This window comes from Penicillium soppii, assembly GCF_028829465.1.
Source record: "Penicillium soppii strain IBT 18220 chromosome Unknown utg000006l, whole genome shotgun sequence".
Classification (NCBI taxonomy): Eukaryota; Fungi; Ascomycota; class Eurotiomycetes; order Eurotiales; family Aspergillaceae; genus Penicillium; species Penicillium soppii.
The window spans coordinates 4,354,754-4,373,276 of NW_026643236.1; the positions used below are offsets into that span (position 1 = coordinate 4,354,754).

Here is an 18,523-nt window from a genome sequence, read left to right on the forward strand (position 1 = left end):
TACCTCAAAGTAGCACATATTTCCTTACAAAGCGATTTGATTCGGATGGCAACATTCCCCCTACATTCAAATCTAGCCTCTTAAATATTCCTTCAATGCATCTCCCCACACATCCCCCCTCTTGTATGCGTGCATATCTGGTACATTGCCCTTTTTCAGTCCATCGACCGCATTTGCAAGATCTTCACCAAAGCCTTCTTCCTTGATCTGGCTAATCGGATATGTATAAGTATGAATTGCAAAAACAAGAGCTTTAGAGACCGGCAGCCGATGTAGTGTCTGCCGCTCACAGCGAAGAACAGTCTGGACTAGCATCAGCAATATTCTTGAAATCAAACAATCCAGTCAACATACCTGATCGACCTTCAGTTTCCCAGGCTCAATAGCTTCCTCCTTCTCGCCCGATACAGCGTGCGTCCCACCAAAAGCAGCAAACAGCTCTGTGTCGATAGTAATGCTCCAGTTGACTCTCTTGACGTATTTCCCAACCTCGATGCGTGCGAAAAATCGGTCCATACTACGCTCAAGCTTATCATGATAACCAGGCACCGGCCCGTGTATATCCGCCAAGCGTAGACCGAGCTTCTTATGAGGATTGAAGCCAGACGGGAAACAGGTTGTGTATGCTTGCAGTACGTACTTTGGTTGATCGTTATCTTTGGGTGAGAGTTCTGGCAATAAGATCAGGAAGTCTTCGTCCACGGTTTGTGTTAGAATTTCGAGGGCTTGGATGGTGGAAGTTTTCGATGATAGGCTTGTTGGCCAAGTGTCACCTGTCACTAAGTTTTGGAAGAGCGAGTCTTCGAGGTTCACTTGGAACATGCTTGGATATCGAGTTGGGAGGTATTTCCCCAGCACAAAAGTGTATAGCTCGCTAACGGCGGACTGAACACGCAGATCTTGATCATTGTTGACTGCGATTACGATATCATGGTGTCTTTCAAGTAGCGATATCCGAAGGGCAATCCGATCCTTGTATGTTTTATCTATTTGTATGAGATCCGATGGGTTCAGGTTCTCGAGCGCTGAGCCTTGTTAATCGAATACCCGGATGTCCCTATCAAGCGCCAGCAAACTCACCCATGGTCAAATTGTATTTGTCTTTCCCTTGGAATGGTCGGAACTGTAATGGCTCGGTCTTCTCCCAGTCGAACTCCTCTAGGGGGATGATCATCGGTTCTTTATGGTCTGGAAGAGTTGACTTGGTCTTTTTCTTTGCGATAGAAATGTGATATCGTCGAACTACCAACATCCCCGCTGTCAGTCCCAACAGGAGGATGCCAAGCACATATGTAGTAGGCCCTAGAGGCCATAGTCCACTGAAATCGACTGTGTGGTGTACAGGCGCTGCCATTTCAGTTCAGAGTATACAACGAATATGTGCCACTCATCCACAAGCCCTGAAGATGTATGCGCAACATAAAGTTTGATTCAAGGCAGTGATTTATCACGAATCCGTTTACTCCGCATGGACTCCGCACGAAGCATTTGGAGCTTATCGTAATCCTCTCCATTTTGACTGGCGGGATCAACCGCTGTTTGCCGATTGAGTCGCAAAGCCATGATAACTCGGTGGGGTAGGTACACTGGATGATTAGAATTGGGATACAAGTAGATAACACCGAGCAGACAAATAGATATAGGAGACTTTGCAGCCGTCTTACAATCATCGGTTGAAGATGGAGGATTAGTGAGGGGTATGTACCTAGGTAGACCCCGAATATCGACTCGCAATGCTTCACAACAGTGACAAAAGTCGAGATCAAACATCAGGAATAATATATGCATGCTCAAATAATGTCAGAATGATAATAACAAGACAAAGTGACAGCCAATATCGGCAAAGGTATAATGAAAATCAGGACAAACTCCAAGACCCTGGAACCCTGAATGGAACTCCAGATGCGCAGAACAACAACACCAAAACCATAAGAAAAATCGCTTCAGACAAACAAGAACGGGATTAGAGGGTCATGAGAGGGTCATATCTGCCCCAAGCCCTTTCATTTCAACACTTCATTCCCCACTCGATTGTGAACTCGATCTTTGAACAGGGCTCACATTCTCCTTGTGAGCGTTATCGCGACACCCCGACCCCGCGGAATTTGATATATCATCTTGATCGGCTCCCTCGCTATCACCATTCTCGGTCTCCACACCGCGCAGCCCAAACGCCCTTTTCTGCCCGCCCGGCCGTTCGTTCAAGGTCGGCGCGCGAGGACGTTGTCGACCACGTGCGCGTCCGCCGATCCGAGGGAATTCCCAGAGAATCATTCGATATAGCCATAGGGTCGCATCGAGGAGTACGAGGAAGGCCCAAGGGCCGATGGTGATGAGGCCGAGGACGAACTGTGGAATCCGGGGTAGATTAGTGACTGCGTCATAGAGAAGGGGCTGAGCTCGGACGACGGGTGATCATGTTTCAAAGGTGGCGTACAAAGATGCGAGCTGCCCAGATCTCGAGGTGGGTGAGCTCCGGTGGGAGAATGGAGTACCACGCCATTAGGGGTGGAGGGTGGATTTAGAATGCTGCGCCTCGGGAAGTTGCGGTTGCTGGTGGGTTGGAGCTGGGTTGGAGCTAGGTTGGAGCTGTGTTGACACGCCATTGCGACTTGGCCCTGGACAACAACCACTTGCGCCTTGCGTGTATTTTCTGTTTCAAACTCACTGTGCCAACACATTGATTTTGCCTGACCACTTTTTTTCGAATATATATGCCCGAAATCCTCTGTAGCCCACTTTTCTTTTAGATATTTATCGGAAATAATAGTCCTACAATGTATGCAAGTACACTATATATAATGATAGCTATACCTAGTGGGCTATGCCATCACCACGGCAATCCCCAACCAGAGCTCTCCTATAGAAGGGGGCCTAAGTGTCCGATCTATCTAATTCACAAACAATGAGCTGTGCTGGCCAACCATTATGCAAGCCTTCTTCAGGCAGAGGGATATCGTTAGCCTGTAGCCAAGTCCACACCGAGATTGACCCTCTCGCAACATACAAGACAGGATATGTGTGTCTGAACTTCTGAGTGACTAGAGACTAACCTGGAACAGCAACGGAAAAGGAGCCACAGAGGTTTGTCACAGGAGATATTTACTCATCTCGGGGTGTTGAATCTTCGTATCTGGCCCCAGTGGCTGCTCTCGTTCAGGGGCGCAAATGACGCAGGCAGTCACGGATATTCGAAGCGTTGGGAAATATGCAGTCTGGTGATGGGTGGAAGAAGGAGATGAGCATCCGGATGGGTGCAAGATTAAGATTGATTATGTCTCATTTTGATAAATACGGCAGATTTTCGGATTCGGAACATTAATAAGTGATTTTGCAGCATAGTAAATATGTATTCAGTTATAGCTACAGTGTGTACTACACGAATTATTGGCAGAGAATATGCCGCTCGAGCGGACAAATATATTGTATCGTGAACTTCGTGTTTAAAATGGACGCTGACACCACCCAGAAACAAACAGTAATCGCCATGCCATGTAAAAAGTACAGAAAAGCTATATGCAAGTTTTGGCCTAAAGAGCCTTGTATGGACAGTTTATCGCTGGACACGGTATGCGTCATAAGAGGTATACGGAGGCTCGTCATCTTGCTCAACAGGACCGTAGCCACGGGTGCGCCAGCGATCGATCGGGTTGGAGGGATCTGTCTGTGCAGGGACCTGTGCATGGCGTAGAAGACCGGATTCGGCCTCGTCCCCGTGCGAGTAGAGCCCCGGCACCGAGGTGCCACTGTCGCCTCGAGACAGGGGAACCCGGAAGGCCGGGTGGATTAACCCTGTTGGATCGGAGTTTTCGTAGCCTTCGTTCATCCTCAAAGGCGCTATTGAGGGGAGTGAAGGTGCAGGTGATGAGGCCCGTGATGAGCTAGGTGACCATTCGCCTCCTAAATGACTGCGGGGGGTATGGGAACGCTCTGTCATCAAGTCCTCGGGCCGGCCATAGATACCACCGCCGAATTCGTCCCGGAAATCGGCACGGTTCTTGTAGTACGAGAAATCCAGGTGATTTTCTGGCACGACCTCGAAGGGTGATGGGTCGGTAGACGACTTGCCAGGTTGGGCTGGGAGCATCGGGTTCATGGCAACGTCTGAGTACTCGCCGGCCATATCACCATGATCCAGACGGCCCTGGTAGATTTGCTTCAGTGCTGCGGCGGCCTTGGCGTGCACCATAGGAGTCAAAAGTGGTTTGTACAAAGCGGGGTGGCCGAACTTGGAGTTCAAGCGCTCTGCAGCCTTTTTGTCGGTCTTCTGTACACCCAATGCCTCGGCGTCTGTCAAATTTGCGCGGTTGTAGTACTCGCAGTCGGAGTCGAATGTCTTCATGCAATAGAACTTGAATCCAAGCATCAAGAAAGGGAGAGGGGCCACACAGAACACCATAGTCCATGTACCGCGAGACTTAGCAACCAAGGCGATAACCACATTGGCGAGAATGGTGGCGAAGATTAAGCGATTGAACAAGACCCGCCAATATAAGCCTCCCGACTCGTTCTTGGTCACAAACACGTACATCAACAAATACTTCTTCAGAATGGCATCAACTCCGAAGTACAATGCTGTCACAGGGAGCACGATGGGCTGCAAAGTAGCGAAGCAGAATGCCACAGTCGCATAGAACAAAAAGTAATTGTAATAGCTAGCGTAGTCAAAAGCTGGTGGTGCAGTCCATTCAATAGCTTGTCGAGGGGTTGGCGAAAGGAATGTTTTCGCAAACCATACCCACACCATTGTAACCAGTTGGGCAAGATCAATAGCGGCACCGAGGTTGCGCTGCAATAGATAGGTAACCCAGAACGGCGACACAGTGCACAAAGCACTCACCATCTGGGCATACAACCGACTTTCCACGATGGCCTGCCAAGCATCTTCATGATTGTTGGTCTTGTCGATCACAATCGTCACAAATCCCCAGGCAGCGGAGAAGAGTGAAAATACAACAAGGTTGTTGAAAACAAAGAATGCATAAAGATGCCCAAGAACATGACGTTCTCGGGATGTTTTGGTTTTGCTGCCACCTTGGATAGAAAGTCGACGGAAGATGATCGGAAGCAATAGATACACAAGCGATGTGAGCGCAGGAGAGGCAATACCCTGGACAGCAGCCCAGACAGTTCGATTGGCCTCCAAAGAGGTCTGAAATGCTGGCCACACAAGGCCCAAGTTTGACAAGTTGGACAAAAAGACGGCAATCAGACCGTTAGGAGCAATCCACACGAGAGTCAAACATGTGACCCAGATGGAATTAATGAATCGCTTCCATTTGCGGGCCGATTTTGTGAGGGGTAAATTTTCCCAGATAAGATCGCTAGGCCTTGGCGCAAGAGTAATGGTAGTACCTTTGGGGCTTTTCTTGCGAGAGTTCCATGCCACCGCGTGGGCGTGCTCAATGTTTTCCCAACTAGCAAAGCCGTAGGACATGGCATTTCGGCGATCAATCGAGGCTCGCCCGTGTTTGATTTCCTCTTCTAATACCCGAATCCGAACAGTCAGATAATCAATCGCATCAACCTTGCCATCTGGATGTTTACTCCGCTGTGAGCGAGGCGGACGAATTTTAGGTCTTTTGGCGGGGAGTCGGTCCGGATTTTTGAGGTATTTGGCGAGAACAGATTCCAATTCTCGCACAACTTCCTCGTGCTCTTTGATGATCTTGGGGAGGTCTCTGACATTGCGGCCGATGGAAGCACGTGGCAGAGCAGCCGTGGGGTTGACTTCGTCGGTGAGGCGTAGGATTCCTTCGTCGGTACGATCAGCTACAGGAATATCCGTGATCATGAGAGTACGGGCATGTAAGCTCCTCTGGTACTCAGAACTCTGGAAATACTGCCTCCGGAGGTTTCGAACAGCCCGGTAGTTTCTCCATAAGAAGTACACAACAATCAGATCAAAAACCCAGGCACATACAACTTGGCTCCAAATGGCTGTGGGGTTGGTGATGTTGAGGGGGTCATCATGTTGAAGGTGGAAGACTCCGACTTGTCACTCGGGCTTGAGCTCTGTGTGATGTTCACTGGTATCATGACAAGACATCCGATGATGCTGAGAAAGATAAAGATGTTCCGACACATCTTGACGAAACGTAGGAAAATCGCAGCATCCAATCCGACCGTTTCCACCAGCTGAGCCTCCCGTGTGTGGATCACTGGCTTGAGCCAGGCAAAGAGACCCTTCCCTACCGGAGGCGGCGCATGTTTGAGGTCTGCATGTTTAACTTTGGGCGCATAGACGAGCGAGTGACGGGGTCGGATGAGGGAAAACAGGAGGGCGAGAAGGATAGTGACGCCGATCGAGGTGCCTAACGAGGCCCAAATAGCTGTAACTGTGAACTTTATCTTGTTAGTATACAATGTTTTACGTTGGGAGCCACATCAACGAACTGCAGAGCGAAAGGGATTCGCAATAAGATCCAGCAAAGTGTCTGCCCCGTCCGCTCGAGCGACTAAGCTCATGCTATGCAGATCCATTGCGTCAATATCGAACAAACGAGTGATCCGGCATAAACGAGGGACCGGGAGGAATCAAAAGAACAGCATGGAGAGTATGGGGAGGGAGGATTTAAGAGAGTTTGACACTAGAAACCCCGAAAAGATGAAAATCGAGCAAGCGGAGGTGAGACAAGACTAATGGCCTAGGAATGAAAGAAAAAAAGTGGATTCTGGAGGAGGCCTGGCCTGGTTATTATTAGATTCCAATAGATTGTCGCTGATCAACGTTAAGAGCCACACTAGTCCCTGGAGAGAATCATAATAAGAGTTACCTCATTGAGCCACTTTGCAGAGTTTCCTTTTCCACGGCTCTTGAGATTTGTGTCTTGCGTCAATCCAGCTTGCGTTCCTCGTGGCGTCAACACGTTTCACCTATCTCCATTTGACCTTATCCACACCCACACCATTGGTAGACCGCCACAGTATGTCAAATGGTCAACCAATCAGCCACCATCTGTAGAAATAATCTGGAACATTACGATAGCTGGATTGTAACACTGCTTGGGTCATGTAGGTACGTGTGCCACTTTTTCTTGTTTTGGGTTTGAATTGTTTGTGCGTTTTGTGTTGTGTTGTGTTTGTTTTGTTTTCTACATCGTTGCCTGAGGCCTCCTTCACATTACTTTACAAACCTGGGAAATTCACTCCAGTGGGTTTTGAATACTACATATTCTTCAAAGTGTGGTGGTATCTTGTTAATCTCAAGGGCTATTTTTATCGCCCTAAATACCTTTCGCATGAGTAAAAATACGTCAGGTGATGGACCCTGCATCGGCAAAACCCGATCGAACAACCCAAAGGGGACTAGAAAGGGATTCCGACCCATATCAAAAAACCACTTTGTACGGAGTATATTACTATAGATACAATATACATATGTAATTGAATTTTCTAGTCTCACTTGCATTTACAACTTCAACACTTGATGGTATGAGAAAGGACTTTCAAGTCTGAAAGGACAGCCGACTTCTAATCAGCAGCACGTAATACTCGGATCACAAGGCTAATAATAATGAACATTCTGTAATCTGCAGTATGGTCTCGTGACCTTGATCTACTTCTTTTCTGAAAATGTGTTGATGAGTATTATATGTGCAGCGTATCACTTTGGATTTACGATTGACACATAGACCTATCCCGAGGTTACTTCTACGCAAAGGAACTAACGATCACAGCCTGCGCCTTTGGGGTTTAAATAGATAATGATTTGAAGGCCAAGAGCCAAACTGAATCAACAAACTGAGAGTTGTTCCCTTATCCGGCCCATCATGGCCCATCACCCAGCCCAGCAACCAATCTAGTAAGTGGCCAAAGTCCACGTATATTACCCAGGACAGGATCCCAATGGGGCACATGCACGAGAGAGAAAAGCAGATCCCAGTAATGTTGTTGCCATAAAGCTTGCATATCCAATGGGCTCATTGGATTCAAAACAACATTAACCTGCCTTCGAAGTTCCATAAAGGTTGCTCGTGCCCTTTGAAGGTTGACCCAAACTATCGGCATATCATAATAATTATGCTGATGGGTATTATCACTCCTCGCCGATTGGTGTTCACGTCGACGGCATGTGACATTCAATGCGGCATTCATTAGTCGATTCAGAGCACAGCTCGCATCCATATACTGCCAGGCATGTTGTACCTAATAAAATGAAAGTAAGCAACAGAACCAGAAGCAAAAACCCCACACTCACCAGGAAGCCTCGCTTAAATAGATGCATTGTGAGATCGTAGGCTGCATCAAATTTGGGGGAACTTTGTTCCTACCAACTGAGACGGTGTAAGTTATTGGAAATTCCAAATGAAGGTGAAGGGAATTACCAAGATAGAAGGACCTCTCAGGACACTTTGGATATGTACTACACAGGAGAGAAGGGAGATACCCATATGAAAATGAGGATCCGAGTCTGTCTGTCAAACGCCGGCTGGAAACAAACATGATAAATCACGACCCCAAAAACTCTGCTTAATACGTACCTAAAAACGGCTATATCTGGCTGTATCTGTATATACTTATGTTGAGAGGCCTAATGATACAAATATGTATGTAAAAGGTTCATAGCTCATCTGTTTCAACAAGTAAAATGTACGGTTCTTTTACAGATACTACTTATTCTTCGACTTCTTCATTCAGTCACGATCAACCAAGATCTCCTGGACGGTGTGACTTCCATCAAAATTACTATTGTCTCTTTAGTACATGGCGAATCTACCAAGATGGGAGATTCTGCATTTCCTATCGGGTCTGCTCTCAGCGACAAACTGGGAACTCACGCATGGCATCTGTGGAAGCCATGGACAAAGGAAAGAAAGTTCTTCAGTGCCACCTTTCTAAATGGAAGCAGAAAAAGAGGGAGAACTTGTTTGATGAAGACCCATTGATAAAACTACTTTGTTCACCGCTGAACATGGATTTGAGGATTTTTTGGGACAAAGAAGGCGATAGTGAGGCCTCGAAGGAGACCAAAGAACTTTTGAAGGCTGAAAGACGCAAATACTATATTTGGATCACCGATTCTGAAACCCCCATGACAAAAACCCCTTGGGGTTCATAAATGGCCAGCAACCCCGAGATTACGTTCAGCTGGTCATGAACTGCAAGGAACTGCATCTTAAACCTTCTACTTCAATCTCAAATGGAAAATCACTGGAAGCTCAGGGGAGAAGCTTAGCCGGGGGAAACTTGATGCCCGGAGAGCTGGTTGGAGTAAGATCATCGCCACGTTTGAGGATGCCTCCAACTTTGATTTTGTGTTAGAGGTGACAATGAGGCCCTTCGAGGATGACGAGGAACACCCACTTCGAGACAGAGGACATGGTGCCGACCTCTGAGCTACCCACCTAAGATATCGATGTGATTCTAATGCCAAGGCAGAAGATGAGTTTGAGGACGCCTGAAATTAAGCACAATCATCGGGAAACTCTCCTTATCTTTAATAGGTCGTCGTTTCGACACAATACAAGAGCGAATCTAACCTTGATCTATGTTGTATTAAATCGTCTGAATGCAGAATGGGAGATTGTTGGTGCTTAAGCCCCGAAGATAAGTAATCAATTCTTTTGCACTATCATATAATTTGTTCTACAAAATCCAGTGGTATAACCGTTCAACCCCAGACTCCAAAAAGCAGAAATCGTTCACAACCAAAACATTATGCAGATACTTCCTTTACAGAGGATATCGGCAATATCCCATCCTTCTCTTTTGAGGTCCACATCGCAGTCTTTCCCCAAGAGCGAGAAAATTTCTCAAATTCAGCTGTAAGCGCGCCCATCTTTGGCTCCACGTGTACGGTCCATTGTTGGACAACATAAAGCAGGAACACAAAGAATATAATCAGAATCACCCCAAGTCGAAATGGATTTGGTGTTGGAATATACGACTCTGGATCAGGCATGCCATCCGCCCCCAATGCCGGTTTGAACCCAATGGTCATCGGAAGATAAACCAAATACACCAGAACGGACCGCATCAACGGCCCATGGACAAGGTAGAGCGGAAAGCTGATAGATCCTAGCCACAACAAAATAGGGTGGGAGAGTATCCGCCGCATCAAGGGCGAAAGCATCACCCCAAAGCATACCATCTGCGCGCCGAGGCTGGCATAGTAACGGCTAACATTGGCATTTTCGGGGAAGATAGTCTGCGCAAGAGTTGCAAGTTGAGATGACCACGCGGTCTGGTCGGCATATTGGTCTGGGTATGAGCAAATGTAAAGACCGAGGGTGACCAGGCCGTAAGGCAGGACTTTGAATAATGCCCGCGGTCGAAGGGCTGTCAGGTTGTAGAATGATAGCTCGGCAAGTATCATGCCGGCGAAAATATTGGTCCCAATCGTCCCTGGAAACCATCGTCAGTTTCGAATTCGGCGAAAGGATTCATTACATGCTTACCATCTAGAGTTGCCCAGCTATAAGAATATAAGACCACCTGGGCGCAAAGGCGAAACAGTGGCGTGGTGTTTACCAAGGCCAGCAAGGTCATGAAGACATACAGGGAGCCTCGGAAAAGGTGGAGCAACGCCCACTGCGGCTGGTCATAAGCATTTTCGCCATACATCCAAGTACCCGCAATTTGGCGGAACAAATCTGCCACCGCTGTGATTAAAGATGGGCTTGGCTTAGGACTTGTCGCTCTAAGCCAGTATGCATCTACCCTTCGACCCAATTGAAATACGCCAAACTGACATGCGAGCCAGGCCAAAAAGGTTATGAGAGCAGCGGGGAAGACCAGACGCCCCTTGCGGCGGAATGCGCCTGTCGAAAGTGTAGCGAGGGCATCGGAGGTAGCCCCCCGTCGGGCTAGCTGGAGAGGCTTCAGGGCATTCACGAATCCAAGTAAGACAAGGAAAACAGCAACCCAGGCCTGGCCCTGTATGACCAGTCGAAAGAAAGGACGCTGGAATAAAATAGATTTTCCCGTTTCTGCAAAGGATGGCGGAATCAGATAGGTTGCAAAAGAGAGACAGGTATGGCTAGCGACAACGAAAAGAGCGGCAATTCCTCGAAGGCCCTAAAAAGATTAAGCGAGTTAGTGGCACATTGACGGCACGCAGGGGGGAGATAATGCATACATCTGCCCAACTAGTAGAACGAATGTAAGCTGGGGATTGTTTGGTCGTCGGGTCGACAATAGCCATCTTGAACGAACGAGTGCATAGTAGTCGTACTAGTCGATAGTGCAATGCAGCTGCAGCTCCCCTGGATATATATCAAACATAAGTACTATTGAGAGCATACTGAGAATACCGAATGCCGAAGTAGGCATCGTAAGGAATTCTCCAACACGAAAACGTAAGTAAACATGAGCTCGAAAGATGAATGGGAAGTTGACATGTCTGTTTCGGGAATAAACCCTAAAAGGCTATCCGAACACGGAATAGGTTCGAGCCGCCAGCCACCGTAATGTTAATCTGTTGGTTTTTTTTGTGATACATATGTATTTAGACATTGATCAAATCAATGCCAGAAAGAGCAGGGGAAAAAAATAACATGAAGAGTTGGTGGTCACAAAAGTGCCTGGAAGTTACTATTCAGGGGTTTCTACAACCGTTGTAGAACTACCGAGTATGAAGAGTCCATGATCGGCGATCCAGCCGTTCGATCTTCCTTTAGACCTATCGATTTCTTCTTTTTTCCCTTTCGAAATCAAATTAGAACAATGCTATATAGAAAGTCTAAAAAAGACTGGATATATCCAACGGCTAATAGTTCCGCTCTTTACTGAATCTGAAACCACCGTCTTAACATCGTTCAAAATCACTATATACTGAACCTGTTTGCCCCTATATATATTACGTCACATGACACTAGACCCAATCAGGGCTTGTTGATTTTATCTCAACTGCGCCCTTCGTTTCTTTTTTTCCACTGTCCTCTGGCAGGCTGTCCCCCAGAATTTGGTCTGCATTCTTTTTTCTTTAATTCATTCGTTTAGTTGCAAGTCCAATTTCGTGTCGTTCATTCTCTTCCTTTTGTTGGGGGGACCACGCGAACTCTCCTTAGCCTTCGATACCCATGGTCTTTGACCGATCGTCCAATTATTCCTCTTTAGCCACGATAACCAATGTCCAGCGGGAACTGGGTGCGACATCGTGGCCATGGTCACAGAAAACGTAAACTCTCGATATCCGCCTTCGGCTGACTTCGATCTTCCTGGCCGGCGCAGAGTTCCTCATCCACCCCGGCTGGAATCTTTGACAATTGATCCACGCGCTGCGCGAAATGCAAAGCCCGCACCAAGATCTTCCCCTCATTCGGCACACTCTACACCTCCCCAGCGATCGCGTTCTCCTCTTCCGCGAAGCGCCCCTCCCAGCGACTACCAGTGGCCACCAACTTCGCAATATCAGGCCTACAAGCCCTACCCGGGCTCCTCGCAGGGTCCAACCAGTGATTGGAACTCCCCTAGATCAACTGCTCCTCGTCATCACTATGCCACACCTCCGGAAATCCATACACCTCGATGGCCCTCGCGAGACAATGAGGTTGAACGGCCGAACCCCCGCAAAGCTCCGCTGGCGCGAGGCGGGCTCCGTATATCCATGTCAACGTCCAGGCTGAACAACAGACGACCAAAAACGCAAGAATCCACTGAGCGCCACCCGCAGGACTTGAGCCCACAAAAATTGCCTCTGCCGCGCTTCCCAAACAACGGGCCTGCCGATGAAAATGCTCCCCGATCAAGTGTCAATTCGTCTGAGACCTGGCGTTCTAGCATTGAGCAAGCAAGTGGCACAGAGCGTAGCAGTGTTTTGACCAAAAGCAGCTCCATTACCGACTTGTCACCTGATACCCCCGACGCGCCTTATGGAATGGATAATGGGATGAGTGTTGAAGACGCGATCTCTATGTATCTTGATGGTTTCAGTGATGTGACCGAAGAGCCTGGCTCGCCAAAATCTCACACTGGAAGCAAAGCACCGTCAATAACACCTCCGCCATCACGCGACACTCACTTGGACGACCTACACCCATCGGCATCGGACTTTGCGTCGTTGAGCGACGTTCCCCCGATCCCTCCAATTTCGGATTCTATAATTGTGCAAGACACAATTCCAGAGCCCGCGTTGCCGGACCTGACGTTTCTCCCGAACTTGACTTATTCCAAACCCACACCATTACAACCAATACTCCCCGAATCCCCGCCAGAGCTCACACCTCTAAAACCCACACCTGTGGAACATCCACCAGAAGCCGAACTATCAGACCCTGTTGTACCGGAATCTCCGCCACCTGAAATCACTCCCGATTCGCCAGTGGCCGATGTGTCCGAAGTGCAACCCGCACATCAACGCCAGCCCTCGAAAGTGTTTATTCCTGGATTGGTGCCACCGCAACTTCTTTCTGGAAACGGTCCTCGGGACGATTACGGGTTCCGAAAGTCCACGCAATACGTCACCCTGGATGAATATGAAGCCTGGAAGGGACCATATTCCAGCCATGTGGCGCAGCGGAGGCTCAAATGGTGCGAATTGCTCAAGGAACACGGTCTTCCTACATCTGAGCCCACAAAATTTCCACCGCAGTCCAACAAGGTCAAGCGATTTGTTCGCAAAGGAATTCCTCCTGAGTTCCGAGGTGCAGCTTGGTTCTATTATGCCGGCGGGTACGAGCTTTTGAACCGGAACCTTGGCCACTATGACCGACTCGTGGAGACTGCTATGAACTCCGGGAGCAACGATGACAAAGAGCACATTGAGCGCGATCTCCACCGCACGTTCCCTGACAATCTTCACTTCAAACCAGAAGTCCCTGCACAAACCGAGCATTCTGGGAGCAGCAATCCGAATTATTCTAATGTCACAACGGAGACACAGATGATTCAGTCTCTTCGCCGAGTTCTGTACGCCTATGCGCTGCATAATCCGAAGATCGGATACACTCAATCGCTCAATTTCATCACGGGCATGCTTCTCCTTTTCCTCTCGGAAGAAAAGGCGTTCTGGATGCTTCACATCATTGCCGCAGATTACTTGCCTGGAACCCATGAGATCAGTCTAGAGGGTGCGAACATCGACCTCTGGATCCTCATGGTCTTGCTCCGGGACTCCATGCCAGGCATCTATTCTAAGATCGCCGCCATGGGAGGAACCCCGTCTGGACGGGGTAAGATGCCTCCACTGACGGTCAACTCTCGCCTACCAGATATCACCCTGGGACTGACCAACTGGCTTATGTCAGTCTTCATCGGCACCTTGCCTCTGGAAACCACCCTTCGCGTATGGGACGTATTCTTCTACGAAGGCTCGAAGACTTTTTTCCGCGTGTCTCTAGCAATTTTCAAAGCTTGCGAACGAGATATTCTTGGTGTCACAGATCCTATGGAAGCATTCCAGATCGTCCAAACAATCCCCAAAAAGCTGTTGGATGCCAACACGTTGATGGATGAATGTTTTGTGCGTCGTCATCGGGTGGGACAAGGTCGTATTGAAGAGCTCCGAGCCCAGCGGCGGGTCGCCGTCCGCCAAGAAAAGCTGCGGCGATCGGTCGCCTTCAGCAAAGGCCAGCTTCATTCGGGGACCGACGATTTCACTGGTCGATCTCGTACACCAATCCCAGGCATTGAGCACCGAGTGGTTGATTCCTGGCGGCAATTAAAACAACATGCATTCCGCTGAGCGAACCATTTCCGCGCATATTGGGCATTTTCGGACAAAAGATCTAATGTCTGTAATCATAATTGGGGGAGTAACACTGCATTATTGGCGTCTTGGCTTCTAAAGGCGAAATTGGAGCATATAGTATCACATTTAGAGAGCAATTTTACTTGCATGCACATATTTGAACAATCAATGCCAAGCAGGCAACCGACTTGGCCTCAATTTTGAGAGAAAATTTTTTTGCTTTAGTGTACTACTAGCGCATAAGTAAAAGCTGAGATCAAAGACCCTACAGGGCTGATCATTGGCGATCGTGGTTCACCTCAGACCCTGTATGTAGCTCCCCCATGGCGTCATGATTCCAATGCGGAATAAAATCTCCTTGATTCCCCTGGCATTTTGGACTTTTTCCTGCTTTTCTCCTTCGCATTTTGTTTTTTTGTGCTAATTTCCCAGTCTTGCCATGAGTGGACAGGCTGCCAGCTATTACAATAACGAGGGTTATTCCCACCCGCCGCCCCAGCAACAACCCAACTATGGGTACAATGGGAACTATGGGAACTACGAACAGCCCCAAGCTCCATATCAGCAACCGAACTATCAGCAACCTCCACCTGAAGTCAAACCACCTCCCCAATATCAGCAAAATGTCCCGCAGTCTGGGTACAGCTTCGATGAGGCCTTTAAGATCGAAAAGCCCAAGTGGAACGATTTGTGGGCAGGACTCTTGGTAAGTTTGTGTCGCGACGGTGTGCAAAAATGCCCTGTCAGAGCTGACTCTATTACAGTTGATCGCAGTTTTCCTTGGGTATGCTGCGGTGTCCGGTATTACCATTCACAAGTATGCGACCAACAAGGGCTTCAATGGAGGGGGCATCTACGACTCGGCCAATGATTTCTCGCTGGACACCAACACCCTCGTACTATTCATATTCGTCCTCGCGGTCGCTCTCGTCTTTTCCTGGCTATATTTTATGGGTGCTAGATACTTCACCAAAACCTTCATCTGGGCGACTGGTATCCTCAACATTGTCTTCGCCCTCGCAACAGGCATTTACTACATCGCGCGCAAGCAATATGGAGGTGGAATCGTGTTCCTGTTATTCGGAGTCTTCGCAATCATTTGTTTCATCAGTTGGATCCCACGCATCCCTTTCACTGCATTCATGTTGCAAACCGCCATGGATGTTGCGCGCGGCTACGGTCACATTTTCCTGGTCAGCGCTCTGGGTGGAATTGTCACTGTCGCCTTTGCGGCCTGGTTCTCCGTCACCCTCGTCTCGATCTATGTTGCCTATGAGCCTGATTCGACGGGAACCAACCCATCATGCAAGGATGGTGGTTGTAGCACAGCGAAGGTGATCGGCCTGGTCGTGTACGTGACTTTCGCCATGTACTGGCTCAGCGAATGGATCAAAAACACGGTTCACACCACCATTGCGGGCGTGTACGGCTCATGGTACTTCTGGAGCAAGTCTGCTGGCGGCATGCCCAAGGGTTCGACCCGTGGTGCGTTCCGTCGCGCGACTACCTACTCTTTTGGCAGTATCAGTTTGGGCAGTTTGATCATTGCGATCATCCAAATGTTGCGTCAGGCTTGCTCAATCGCGCAGCGACAGGAGGCCGCTCAGGGAAATCTCATTGGTAGCATCTTCATCTGGATTTTGGGGTGCTTCATCTCGCTGCTCGACTGGCTGGTCACACTGTTCAACCGCTACGCTTTCTGCCACATTGCGTTATATGGAAAGGCGTATATTCCTGCTGCCAAGGATACCTGGACTATGATGCGCGACCGAGGCATTGATGCCCTTGTTCAGGACTGCCTTATGGGACCTGTCCTGACCATGGGCTCGACCTTCGTTGCGTATGTCTGCGCCTTGTTATCCTACCTGTACCTGCAATTCACCAAGCCAGAATACAACAGGGATGGCGATTTCACCGCTGTCATTATGGCATTCGCTTTCTTGATTGGTTTGCAGGTCTGCCAGGTTTTCATGACTCCAATCAGTAGTGGCGTTGAGACTATCTTTGTGGCTATGGGCTGGGATCCTCAGGTCATGATCAATGACCACCCGGAGATCTACCACAAGCTTGTGGAGCTATATCCCCATGTGCAGCAGGCGGTTCACGCATAAGCTACCTGGACAAATCGTTTATAACGATGTTGGGACCCAAATGTTCCTTCATTATGTGCAGACATAACGATGAATGGATGGTTGGTACATTCGCTCTTTTCCCGTCATGTTTATCAATGACAGGACTTTAATCCAGACAGACTACACTTGTATTAATTAATGGAAATAATGTTGGAATTCTGGCAATATTCGATTCAGATAATTGTTTCATTTATCATTATAACTAATCTCAATAACCAACAAATTGGTTTAGTTTGACCAAAAGAAAATACTCCAATATAAACTCCAATAACCATACAAGCTGAAGATGGAAACAAGAACCCCACGTCTCACTCAACCCTTTGGAAGAACAAAACCTTGCCAAGCTTACAGGGCAGCCATAAAGGCCATGACAGCAGCGACACCGACGGCCGCAGCACCAGTGTTCACAGAGGCACCAGGAGCAGCAGCTCCCTGGAACGCCGAGAAACGGTGAGCATCAGCACCAGAGGGCGAAGGAGTAGCAGCGGAAGCCTGCGAGCCAAAGAGAACAGAGGAAGTAGCGGCGCCCATCAGACCGTGCGAGTATCTAGCGGGTGTAGACGCAGCAGCCATACCGAACATGGAGCTGGAGCTAGCAGGGACATCGACTGGGATCTGGGAGATGTGCGCCATGTGCGCGTTAGGCGCGGGGGTGCTCTTGCAGCTGCAGTCGGTCTTGGTCTCGGTGACATAGACGACGCGGGGTACAGCGGGGGCAGCAGAGTTGGCTTCGACCTGGGGAGCGAAGGCGCGCTTCATGTTGTCTGCTAGCTCCATGGGCTTGGAGGCGTGGCGGGCTGGTGCGGCTTCGCGGGAGCTGCCGCAGAGGGAGTCTGTGAGGGAGGTGATATCGACGCCGTCGCACGCGCTGACGGCGGAGTCGCTTAGAGTGGACAGTGCGTCCTTGTTGCCACAGATGCACTCTTGGGCGGACTTGCCATCGCAGTCTTTGAAGGCGGAGACATCGGCTGAGCCAAAGGTGGCGCTCTGTTGTTTTGTTAGTTTGGCTGTTGGCAAGGGTTGTGTGCATGGTAGGATCTTACAGCACACTTGAGGTAGTCGGTGGCGGACTGAGCAAGGGCTCCTGCGGCCAGGACAGAGGCGGCAATGAAGTAACGCATTATGAGTAGATTATTGTGGTTCTTGATGAAGAGGTATAGAGCTTATGGTAAGAAATTGATACCAAAAGGTGAAATCTTGTATAGATAGAAATGGTATGGATCCGAGTGGCGGGCTCGAGAAACATTCGAGGATTTATGTACAATTGAGTTACTAGTCATTTACGGAGTAAACAATTGCTTCGAAATGACATACATCCCTTGATCCCCTAAGAGGTGGGTATATTGGAATTATGACGTGTAGGCATTCTCGTTGTGGACGGAAGCTCGATATAGGGACGGTATATAGGCAGATGATAGGCTTTAGGTGACATTTTTCGATTACGTCCTTGGGGTTTCACTGCACAAAGCCCCTGTTGATTGTATTGGAATGACACAAGAATGTGCCAGTTGCCATGTCCCTGTGGCGGTTCCCTTTCTTACCCCTGGAGACCTATACTCCGCGGAATGCACTTTCTGAGATCCAAAAAACCGTCTTATTGTGCTTTATTAAGATCTTCATTGCCCGGGGTAGAGACTGGATTGAAGGAGATTTCATAATTAGTCCTGGAAATGGAGAGTCAACCCTGCGCTAGGGTAGATTTGGCTGTCGTGATATTTAAGATGAACTTCGAAATGTATCTTGCAGTGCCAATCAAGAG

General features: G+C 48.6%; 7 protein-coding genes across 7 annotated transcripts; 2 read left to right on the plus strand and 5 right to left on the minus strand.

Moving 5' to 3' along the window:
• Nucleotides 1-72: 72 nt before the first annotated feature.
• N7529_009026 (heme-dependent oxidative N-demethylase family protein) lies at nt 73-1,354 on the minus strand (the record flags this gene model as incomplete). The annotated part of the gene is made up of 3 exons (XM_057244553.1): nt 73-303; nt 355-1,025; nt 1,081-1,354. The coding sequence occupies 3 exons, from the start codon at nt 1,352-1,354 to the stop codon at nt 73-75; spliced, it is 1,176 nt and encodes a 391-aa protein (XP_057096091.1).
• Nucleotides 1,355-2,016: 662 nt separating this feature from the next.
• On the minus strand, nt 2,017-2,503 carry N7529_009027 (uncharacterized protein; the record flags this gene model as incomplete). Its single annotated transcript, XM_057244554.1, has 2 exons — nt 2,017-2,349; nt 2,438-2,503. The coding sequence occupies 2 exons, from the start codon at nt 2,501-2,503 to the stop codon at nt 2,017-2,019; spliced, it is 399 nt and encodes a 132-aa protein (XP_057096092.1).
• A 1,050-nt stretch (nt 2,504-3,553) lies between these two features.
• Nucleotides 3,554-6,483, minus strand: N7529_009028 (putative DUF221 domain protein; the record flags this gene model as incomplete). Its single annotated transcript, XM_057244555.1, has 3 exons — nt 3,554-5,876; nt 5,924-6,345; nt 6,397-6,483. The coding sequence occupies 3 exons, from the start codon at nt 6,481-6,483 to the stop codon at nt 3,554-3,556; spliced, it is 2,832 nt and encodes a 943-aa protein (XP_057096093.1).
• Nucleotides 6,484-9,658: 3,175 nt separating this feature from the next.
• On the minus strand, nt 9,659-11,146 carry N7529_009029 (acyltransferase family protein; the record flags this gene model as incomplete). Its single annotated transcript, XM_057244556.1, has 3 exons — nt 9,659-10,347; nt 10,401-11,019; nt 11,081-11,146. 3 exons carry the CDS (start codon nt 11,144-11,146, stop codon nt 9,659-9,661), a joined length of 1,374 nt encoding a protein of 457 aa, XP_057096094.1.
• Nucleotides 11,147-12,106: 960 nt separating this feature from the next.
• Nucleotides 12,107-14,626, plus strand: N7529_009030 (putative GTPase activating protein (Gyp3); the record flags this gene model as incomplete). Its single annotated transcript, XM_057244557.1, has 1 exon — nt 12,107-14,626. The coding sequence occupies one exon, from the start codon at nt 12,107-12,109 to the stop codon at nt 14,624-14,626; it is 2,520 nt and encodes an 839-aa protein (XP_057096095.1).
• A 445-nt stretch (nt 14,627-15,071) lies between these two features.
• N7529_009031 (choline transporter-like family protein) lies at nt 15,072-16,743 on the plus strand (the record flags this gene model as incomplete). Its single annotated transcript, XM_057244558.1, has 2 exons — nt 15,072-15,338; nt 15,397-16,743. The coding sequence occupies 2 exons, from the start codon at nt 15,072-15,074 to the stop codon at nt 16,741-16,743; spliced, it is 1,614 nt and encodes a 537-aa protein (XP_057096096.1).
• Nucleotides 16,744-17,109: 366 nt separating this feature from the next.
• Nucleotides 17,110-17,885, minus strand: N7529_009032 (uncharacterized protein; the record flags this gene model as incomplete). Its single annotated transcript, XM_057244559.1, has 2 exons — nt 17,110-17,751; nt 17,808-17,885. The coding sequence occupies 2 exons, from the start codon at nt 17,883-17,885 to the stop codon at nt 17,110-17,112; spliced, it is 720 nt and encodes a 239-aa protein (XP_057096097.1).
• Nucleotides 17,886-18,523: the final 638 nt, after the last annotated feature.